This window comes from Coregonus clupeaformis, unplaced genomic scaffold (assembly GCF_020615455.1).
Source record: "Coregonus clupeaformis isolate EN_2021a unplaced genomic scaffold, ASM2061545v1 scaf2130, whole genome shotgun sequence".
NCBI classification, from domain to species: Eukaryota; Metazoa; Chordata; class Actinopteri; order Salmoniformes; family Salmonidae; genus Coregonus; species Coregonus clupeaformis.
This window is the reverse complement of record NW_025535584.1, coordinates 16223-26237: the sequence shown is the minus strand read 5'-3', so window position 1 is coordinate 26237 and position 10015 is coordinate 16223. Positions and strand designations below refer to the sequence as shown.

Below are 10015 nucleotides of genomic sequence, written 5' to 3'. Positions count from 1 at the left end.
GGGAACCCTCAGAATTGTGCTTGCTACTCCATCTAGAGGCCCTGAGCGAGAATGCATGTTATTCTCCAGAAAATGTGGAGATAACTGATTGCATTAGCGTTGTTACATTGTTACAAACTGTTCACATCTTTGCACATTTCTGAAGGTCACAGTTGCCCTCCTGCTTACGTCTTTGCCTCGGTTGTCTCCCTTCGGAGTTTGAAAGTTAACCAGCGATTGATTGACATGTAGTTGAACTACTAAACCCCTGCCCTTATCAATGACAGTGATACCAATCAAAGACAAAACACAATCAAATGCAACGACAAAAGGTTTATTGAAGATAAAATGGGTGGGGTGTGGGAAGGGGATTGGGGATGAAGAAAAAGTGTGAGAGAAAATAGAAACACCATTGTTGGTGCCTGCATCAGTGATCTCCCTGTATAGTGTTGTGGTGGCAGGTGAGGCGGCTCTCATCCTTGTTGATTTCATCCTCTTTCTTGGAAGCCACTTTAGCCTGAAAAACGAAAGGTATAAAATATAGAATACCTATTTTACAGACAGCCATTATCACTGGATATTAGCATCAAAATAGTTGATAAATGATTATGTTAAGTACAAAATAGAATTACAGTATGAGTTATTACTTACAGGCTTCTTGTTCTTCCCCCTGAGAGCTCTCCAGAGAGATGAGAATAATCCACACCTCTTCTTCTTCTTGGCAGCAGCAGTTGATGAGATGTCGTTGACATCAGTAGTAGAGGTAGACATTTTCTCAGCAGACTGCTCCAGGCTGGTAGCACTAGCATCAACTTCACGTAAAGCAACATGGCTACTCTTGGTTGAACCCATAGAAATAGTGATGGTAAGTCTACTTCCCTTGGTTGACACATCAGCCACATGGACCTCAGGTTGGTTGGAGGCTCTCAGGGTGGAGTCCTCATCCTGAGACACTAGATTTGTAGCAGACTGGAACCGGTCATTCTCCACGATGGAAACACTGGTAGACAGAACCTGAGATACTAGGCCTGCAGCAGACTGGATCAGGTCATTCTCCACAATGGAAACACTGGTGGACAGAACCTGAGACACTAGGCCTGCAGCAGACTGGATCAGGTCATTCTGCGCAATGGAAACACTGGTGGACAGAACCTGAGACACTAGGCCTGCAGCAGACTGGATCAGGTCATCCTCCACAATGGAAACACTGGTGGACAGAACCTGAGACACTAGGCCTGCAGCAGACTGGATCAGGTCATTCTCCACAATGGCAACACTGGTGGACAGAACCTGAGATACTAGGCCTGCAGCAGACTGGATCAGGTCATTCTCCACAATGGAAACACTGGTGGACAGAACCTGAGATACTAGGCCTGCAGCAGACTGGATCAGGTCATTCTCCACAATGGAAACACTGGTGGACAGAACCTGAGATACTAGGCCTGCAGCAGACTGGATCAGGTCATTCTCCACAATGGAAACACTGGTGGACAGAACCTGAGACACTAGGCCTGCAGCAGACTGGATTAGGTCATTCTCCATAATGGCAACACTGGTGGACAGAACCTGAGATACTAGGCCTGCAGACGACTGGTTCAGGTTGTCTTCCTTGATGGAAACACTGGTGGACAGAACCTGAGGAGTCTGCTGGAGTGTCAGTGGCTCCCACTCATCCAGGAAGAAGCTCTCGACAGAGGGGAAGCTTCTTCCTTTCAGAACTGGGGGAATGTAGGGGGTGTACCCAACAGTCCAGAGCAGAGAGCTGTTGATGGCATTCGCGTAGTGGTACTTGTCGCCAAGTATCTCTGCAAAGCTCTGACGGATGTTCTGACTCTCTGACTCTGGACCTTCAAGGGTGTTGAGTTGGGTCACCATTGAAATCCACCCTGAAAGAAACGCCATGACAGCACAGGATCAACAAAACAGATTTTTAGCATTATAAGAAAGGGAGGGATATTTTCCTTTTCACTCATGGCAAATAATGTGTGTTCCAATAATATCTCCTATTTCCTTAAAGTGTGCACTCCTTCTCTACTTCCCAGACATCTTAAACCGTTGGATTGGTGGAGGCATAGGCTAGTGGGAGTTTCAACCATATTTCTTATACCAGTCATTTCTTTTCAATTCAGTGAAGTGAACAAGTGCGCACTTTGGGAGGAAGGAGAGATAATTGAGACATTGCATATTTTACTTGGCCTAAGTAAAACCATTTACAGTTGTAAATATTCATTTTGCATGGTTACATTGCTTGGTAACTAACAACAAAAGCCTTTACAGCCATCTTATTCTAAGTTTGAAGATATTTCCTTTCTACTAAGAATTAAATCAATTAATATTTTAGTTTTAAGACTGAAATAATTAAATTATTCTTACCTGAGTTAACTGCGTTGTCCTTAATAGAATAATGTCCGTCTTCAGGGAGGATGAATGAAAAGCTTGCCATAATGCTGTATCTCTCGTTTGTCGATCAAGAACTGAAGATTTCTTGAGAGTTCTGAACATAACTCTCTGGTTCTGGAGTTCCATACGAAGCGTCGGCATTGTGACCCTCTCTGTCGCATAGAGATGGAATGCTTTATGTCCAGAATGCCATTACGCAGGGTTTCGAATGGAATTCGGTTACACTTTATTTGGATAGTCCCAAGTGGATGGTTTGTAGATGTTCAATAACTGTCAGCATTTCAACTAACTATCCACTAACCCTAAGCCTTAACCCTTAACATTAGCACTAAACGTAACCCTTACCCTTATTCTAAACTAACCCTAACCTTGGCAAGCAGTTGCAGTTGAGTGACGAGCCGACAACTTATGGCAAGTTCAAAACCAAGTTGAGGAGCTATGAAAGAACCGAGAAGTTTAGCGCCATTTCCACTGACGACAACGTGATGAAGGCAAGTAACATTAAAGTTAGCTGGCCAAGAGGAAGAGATAAAGGGACCGAGATAACCTGCTTCAACTGTGGCCAGAAAGGGCACAAGGCCCGGGAATGTACCGTTACTGGAGAGCACAGAGAACGGAGACAGTGGTGTAGTTTTTGCAAGCGCTCCACTCATACTGACGCAAATTGCAGACGAAAAAGAAGAGACAATGTGAAACAAGCAACAGATGCTGAAGGCCACACATTTGCATTCAAAATAAGTGACTGTCAGGTTCGTGGACTGAAACATAAAGGGCTGATGGTTGATACGGGAGCAACGTCACATATAGTCACGGACATCGGGAAGTTTAAGGAGTTTGACGAGACTTTCAAACCGGAAAAACATTCCGTGGAGCTGGCTAACGGAACAAGAACGAATGGTGTTGCGGAGAGGAGAGGTGCAGCTGAGGTTTACCTGAGAGACAACACGGGTCGTCGGGTGAAAACAACGCTGACGAAGGCGCTGTAAGTGCCGTCGTTTCCACAGGACATTTTCTCTGTTAAAGCAGCGACAGCCAACGGAGCTTCAGTCAACTTCCGACAGGGGTGTAACATTTTACATTTACATTTTAGTCATTTAGCAGACGCTCTTATCCAGAGCGACTTACAGTTAGTGATTACATATATATATATTTTTTTTTATACTGGCCCCCCGTGGGAATCGAACCCACAACCCTGGCGTTGCAAACGCCATGCTCTATCAACTGAGCTATATCCCTGCCGGCCATTCCCTCCCCTACCCTGGACGACGCTGGGCCAATTGTGCGCTGCCCATGAGTCTCCCGGTCGCGGCCGGCTGCAACAGAGCCTGGATTCGAACCAGGATCTCTAGTGGCACAGTTAGCACTGCGATGCAGTGCCTTAGACCACTGCGCCACTCAGGAGTACAAGGTCATCCACAAGAACAGTAGCACTTTTGACATCGAGGAGTATGATAGACTTTACTATCTTAACACTGTAAGTGATGAAAATGATGATGGATGTCATGGGTGCTATGATATTCACACATGGCACAAAATTATTGGCCACTGTAATTTTGAGGATGTGTCAAAGTTAGAAAATGTGACAGAGGGAATGAAAATCACAGGTAAGATTGACAAATCTACCCTCAACTGTGAAATCTGCACACAGGGAAAATTTGTTCAGAGCAGAAACAGAGAGCCTGATGAAAAGGCAAAAGCAGCTCTTGAGCTTGTGCACACTGATTTGGCTGGCCCTATTGAGCCAGAGGCGAAAGATGGGTTCAGATATACTCTAGCATTTACGGATGATTATTCAGGGGCAGTTTTTGTGTATTTCCTAAAAGCAAAAAGTGATACTGTAAAAGCTACTGAGAAGTTTATTGCTGATGTGGCCCCTTATGGAAAAATAAAGTGTGTCAGGTCAGATAATGGCACAGAGTACACAGCCAAAGAGTTCCAGTCACTGCTCAGTAAGAATGCCATAAGACATGAAACTTCAGCCCCTTACTCACCCCCATCAAAATGGGACCGCTGAGAGAAATTGGAGAGCACTGTTTGAAATGGCAAGATGCATGCTACTTGAGAGCAACCTACCAAATAAATTGTGGACATATGCTGTAATGACTGTTGCAGTAATTCGCAATAGGTGTTACAATAAGCGTGTAGGACAGACTCCACACTACATGTTTACTGGGAGAAAGCCTGATCTTTCAAAGATGAAAGAATTTGGATCTGTTTGCTATGCATACAGACAGAACAAGAAAAAGTTGGACTCAAGATGTGAAAAGGGTATTTTTGTCGGGTATGATAAAAATAGTCCAGCATACCTAGTCTACTACCCAGACACTGGAAAAGTTCTTAAAAACAGATTAGTCAAGTTCGTTACAAAAGGTGTAGTCGAACGCCAAACTCAGACAGATTTGGAAATGAGTGATGATCTTCATGGGGAGAGATTTCAATCCCCCATGCCAAAAGCCAAGATGGCAGATCAAAATTCCGAAGAGACACAAGATGTGCAAATCGAGACTTCAGATAGTCAGAGTCCACGCTATCCAGACAGAGCGAGGAAGAAGCCCCAGTACTTAAAAGACTATGAGTGTAAAGTGAAGTGTGATGACCAGATACCACCTAGTGTTGACTACTGCTACAGAGTAATGTGCAATGCACCACAAACCTTCAAAGAAGCAATGATTTCACCAAAATCAGAGATTTGGGCTACTGCTATGAAGGAGGAGATGGATTCCCTTAGGGAAAATGATACATTCACATTGACCACACTGCCAGAGGGTAAAAATGCAGTGGGGGGGCAGGTGGGTCTATGCGGTCAAAAACAATTCAGATGAGACTGAGACATACAAGGCAAGATATGTTGCAAAGGGATATAGTCAAGTGGCAGGAATAGACTATAAGGAGACTTTTTCTCCAACTGCAAATATGACATCAGTACGTTGTTTGATGCAGCTAGCAGCTCAGTATGACTTAGAGTTACATCAGATGGATGTCAAAACAGCATATCTACATGCTCCTATTGACTGTGAAGTGTACATGGAGCAACCAGAGGGTTTTGAAGTCAGGTCAGATACAGGTGAGCAACTAGTCTGCAAACTGAACAAGTCACTGTACGGCCTGAAACAGTCAGGAAGGAACTGGAACAAAATGTTGCATGATCACCTTAGTGAAAATGGTTTTACACAGAACCCAGCTGATCACTGTGTTTACAACAAACAAACTGCAACAGAAAGGATCATTTTGATAATTTGGGTCGATGATCTAATTATCGCTGCTAGTGATAGTGACTCACTCACAAGTGTAAAAGAAATGTTAAGTGAAAAATTTAAGATGAAAGATCTTGGGAGGCTTAGACATTTCCTAGGCATTGATTTTACACAAAGTGAAGGGAAAATAAAGATGAGCCAAACAAGGTACATAACCAAGATACTGGAAAGGTTTGGTATGTCAGACTGTAAAACAAGGTCAACACCATGTGAACAAAAAACAAACTTTGATGGTGATGGTGAACCTATTGATTCAAAAAGGTATCGTGAAGTGATAGGCAGCTTGATATATGTTATGACATGTACAAGACCGGATATCAGTTGGATTGTCAGCAAGCTGTCACAATACCTATCAGAACCAAAAGAGCAACACTGGATAACAGCTAAACATGTGTTGAGGTACTTGAAGGGGACAATGAATCAGGAGTTGTGTTACAAAAAGGGGGGTGGAAAAACTCAACCTCATAGCATATAGTGATGCTGATTGGGCAGCAGATCAAAGTGACAGACGAAGCATAACAGGGTATTGTTTTAGTTTAACTAAATGTGGACCTGTTATTTCATGGAGGTCTAAGAAGCAGCCAACAGTAGCTTTATCTACATGTGAAGCAGAGTACATGGCACTGGCTGCTACTACACAAGAAAGTTTGTACCTTGTACAGTTATTGGGCCAGATGGATAGTGAGTGCCAATATGCACCAGTAACAATCTTTGAAGATAACCAAGGTGCAATTGCTCTGTCAAAGAACCCAGTATGTCGTCAGAGATGTAAACATGTTGACATCAGATATCATTTCATTCGATCTGCACTCAGTGATGGCAAAATAAGTATTGAATATTGTCCAACGGCAGACATGGTTGCAGATGTTTTGACTAAACCTGTAACGAAGTTCAAAAATGAAAAATTATTGGGTTATATGTTTGGAATGTAAACTGACATTTGTGAGATGTATAACTGTAAGCTAAATGTGTTGATAGTTAGGTTGAATATGACTTGTACAGTATAAGAGCAAGTGGGGGTGTTAACATATAGACTAATATGTTATAAATTGTGTTCTTACACTGGTACAGTTATGCCCTATGAGAGATGTACAACTGCGCATGTGCGGAAAAAAAAAGGGCATTTTCCCGCGTTCTGGTTGAAACATCAACGATGAACATGTGTGTTTATTCCTCCGTTAAGTAAGCCGGTATTCCTGTCCTAAAGATGACAGCACCAACAAACACCCTCACTGTTTATGCACTCAAAAGGGACCATGCTAAAATCATGTCCCGCGCTTTTCCTCAACTGGGAATTCGTTTTTTCTACCAAACTCTCCAGTTCAGTTCTTCTTCATTCAGTTATTTTTCAGAAAATTATTCTTAAATGTTTTTTACCATATTGCACCATCAACAGAATTCTTTCAAATATTTAGCCTACTTACAGGGAGCTCTTGTCTCCCCGTGACTATTTTCCCTCTTATGTAATACTGTAAATGTGGTGTATATAACTTGCCAGCTCTGCAAAGGATGGTTAAAGAATGATACCACCCTGACATTTGCATGTCTGTAGCCTACCCCTGGAAAAAAGAGATACATGGAGTAGACATGTTTTAAATGCAAACTTCTTTACCTTCTTAGGTGTTCTGGTAGAATTGACTTTGAATGTTGTTAATGGCAAAATCTAGAACCCAGAAGTCTAGAATCTAGAACACACATCAGACACAGTTTATCATACTTTATTTTGTAGGGGAACCACAGGTACTTTAAAAGAAGGTTGTACAGAGCTGTACATAGGAGAGCAGTATTCACAGAAATGATAGCCATGTCTTCTCCCAAAGTTTAAATACTATTCTTTAATTCTCTATAATATTTTTTTATAATAATGATACAATAAAAGCTTGTGTAACTGGTCCTGCAGCTTTTTCGATATGTTGTCGATGATGTCATTGTTGTGTTACAGGGCTCTTTTTTTTTCTCCTAAAAAGTTAAATTAAAAGAGTTATAATTTCTAACACATAACAGGCACAGACTGCCATCCTGCGTATGATGGTGTATGTATGATGACGCCCAATTCACTCACAAAAGAGAGACTGAAAGACAGAGGGATAGATAGACAGAAAGAGACAAAGAGAGGGAGAGATGTGCCCTGTTTGAATACTTCAGAAATGCTTCCTTCCTTGAAGTAATCACTGATCTGATTTGGTTGGGCCGGTCAGAGTAATAAGACCGTCACCTTGCTTTCACCTGTCCAATCACCAATGGATCTGTGCTTACCTGAAGAAAGGATGCATCTCTTCAGTATGCGAACAGAGACAGATAAGCTTGATGTTGGAGAGTGGTCAGTAACATTTGGAGAACGGGCATCAGTTCATAGTAAGGTTGCTGGGGGGGTTGGATGTTGAATTTCGGACCCCCTGGTTGAGACCCCCTCTTCCGCTGCCCTGACCCACAATCCCTGATCTTTGACCTCCAGGTGGGTCACTTCCAGAGCTGTGTGCTGAGTGTCTGACCGGAGGGTGAAGCGGCCCAGCCTCCCATGGTGGAGGCAGGCTGACCGAAGGCCATGCCCCCCCCCGGCACCGTTCAGACTCATCCCTGACATCTGCTGGTTCATCTGGGGAAGAAAGAGAGAGACGAGTAGTAAGGTAAAGGTGTCAGGGTCAGGGAAACACAATATTGCCTAATACAAAATCAAACCCCTTACCCCAATGCATCTATATCGATCTCAGAAAATTGGATAGTTATGGCAATATGGTAACATTACCTAATTAAGTTAACTCCCAAAGATACTGATCTTGTATTCTCATTAAACCATCTTATACTTCAAATGCAAAGCTTACTCCTAGGGGAAAAACCCCAATATGCCAAAGAACGAGACAACAAAATAACTACCATACCTGTCCCATGTTCCACTGGCCCTGCTGCCCAGGCTGGATGGCATACATCCCCTGCATGCCCTGAGCGGGCACCATACCCGCGGGAATCCCCCCCTGGGGTACCCCCATCATCCTCGGAGCCATGCCAACCATCCCGGCCGCAGGCGCTTGTCCCATGAAACCGTTGGGCATCGTCATGCCAACCATCATGCCTGTGTTGGGTCCCATCATGGCGGCTCCGCTCTGAGCCATCATGGCACCCATGACGGTGGTGGGGGGCATGCCCGTGCCCATGCCAGGAAAGGCCTGGTAGCCAGTGGGGACCTGCTGCTGGGGGATGCCTACTGGAAACTGCATCTGGGCGGGGTTCATGTATATACCAGCTGGAGCGGAAAAAGAGAGGAGAAATACTGAGAACAGGGTTGCACAGTTTGTCTTTCTTTCAAAATAAAACGTTCTGTTAACCTTTATGACGGCTTGCCACAGATATACTGAGAGAGTGGGAAAGTGACTGAACAACTTGGTTGGTGACTTGCTACTTTAGAAGTGTTTGGTATTTACACTATATAGCCCAGAGCCAGTTGGGGACCATTTCCAACCTCTGTGTTATTGGTTGGTGTGTGTGTGTGAGTGTGTGTGTGTGTGCATGCACTTGTGTTTGCGTGCACATGCCCAAAATGATGCATGACAGGGCGACCATTTTACTGGCATATGCGCCTAAATATTTTGCTGTGCGACCTGGAATATTAATTTAGGAGCACAAGTGCGCCTGGATTTAAAAAAAATTCCCCCAGATGATAATTGTTGTAATGATTACTTCACTGTACCGAAGCCCCTGAGTGCCATGGAGAATACACTGAGCACAGATTCATTACTATAAAGAAAACGGCTTGTTAACCTCATATTTGTCATTGTGCTCCTAAATGTCTTTGTGTGCTCCTACATTTTTCAACTTAGGCGCACATGTGCTCCTTGTAAAAAAGGTCAGTGTAGAGCCCTGCATGAGTGTACAGTATGTGCATGTGTACGCTTGTCTGTATTTCTCCTTACCAGGCGGGGCCTGCTGGTGCTGGGGCATCTGAGGCATACTGGTGTTCCCATACAGGGACAGGATGGAGTCCTTGGAGAGGTGTTTCTTGGCCCTGGTGTCCTCCCCCTTAATGCCAACTCAACCACCAGTCTCACTGAACAGGTCCAGGTCTCCCTGGGTAGAGCCTGAGGATGGGGTTGCTGCTGGGGATTGTGTTGGGGTGCTGGCTGGGGTACTGGAGCTAGCCTGGAAGAAGGAAGCAAAAACTGTAAGAACTACGTAAGAAAAGTCGCTAACCATATTCAGTCTCTTGATCTTCAAACTTCTCTCACGCTAACATGCACTGGCCTGCATGCATGCATGGATGGATATATATATATATATATATATATATATATATATATATATATATATATATATATATATATAAGTTGAAGTCTGAAGTTTACATACTCTTAGGTTGGAGTCATTAAAACTTGTTTTTCAACCACTCC

The 10015-nt window shown here is 43.6% G+C and overlaps 2 protein-coding genes across 2 annotated transcripts; both read right to left on the bottom strand.

The window, feature by feature from the left end:
- Positions 1-406: 406 nt before the first annotated feature.
- Positions 407-2489, bottom strand: LOC121532520. The gene is made up of 4 exons (XM_045219184.1): positions 2353-2489; positions 1433-1865; positions 631-979; positions 407-496 (listed from the first exon to the last, which is right to left on the bottom strand). The coding sequence occupies exons 1-4, from the start codon at positions 2420-2422 to the stop codon at positions 407-409; spliced, it is 942 nt and encodes a 313-aa protein (XP_045075119.1). The 5' UTR covers positions 2423-2489.
- Positions 2490-7448: 4959 nt separating this feature from the next.
- LOC123488286 (stromal membrane-associated protein 2-like) lies at positions 7449-9765 on the bottom strand. The gene is made up of 3 exons (XM_045219182.1): positions 9542-9765; positions 8513-8874; positions 7449-8229 (listed from the first exon to the last, which is right to left on the bottom strand). The coding sequence occupies exons 1-3, from the start codon at positions 9576-9578 to the stop codon at positions 7984-7986; spliced, it is 645 nt and encodes a 214-aa protein (XP_045075117.1). The 5' UTR covers positions 9579-9765; the 3' UTR covers positions 7449-7983.
- Positions 9766-10015: the final 250 nt, after the last annotated feature.

Coding starts and splice junctions, on each gene's coding strand:
- LOC123488286 (XM_045219182.1), bottom strand. CDS start 9,578: ATGCCTCAGATGCCCCAGCACCAGCAGGCCCCGCCTG. Junction 8,875..9,541: donor GCACCAGCAGGCCCCGCCTG/GTAAGGAGAAAT, acceptor TTTCCGCTCCAG/CTGGTATATACATGAACCCC. Junction 8,230..8,512: donor GCCAGTGGAACATGGGACAG/GTATGGTAGTTA, acceptor TTTCTTCCCCAG/ATGAACCAGCAGATGTCAGG.
- LOC121532520 (XM_045219184.1), bottom strand. CDS start 2,422: ATGGCAAGCTTTTCATTCATCCTCCCTGAAGACGGACATTATTCTATT. Junction 980..1,432: donor GTGGAGAATGACCTGATCCA/GTCTGCTGCAGG, acceptor TCTGTCTACCAG/TGTTTCCATCGTGGAGAATG. Junction 497..630: donor GGGGGAAGAACAAGAAGCCT/GTAAGTAATAAC, acceptor TTCGTTTTTCAG/GCTAAAGTGGCTTCCAAGAA.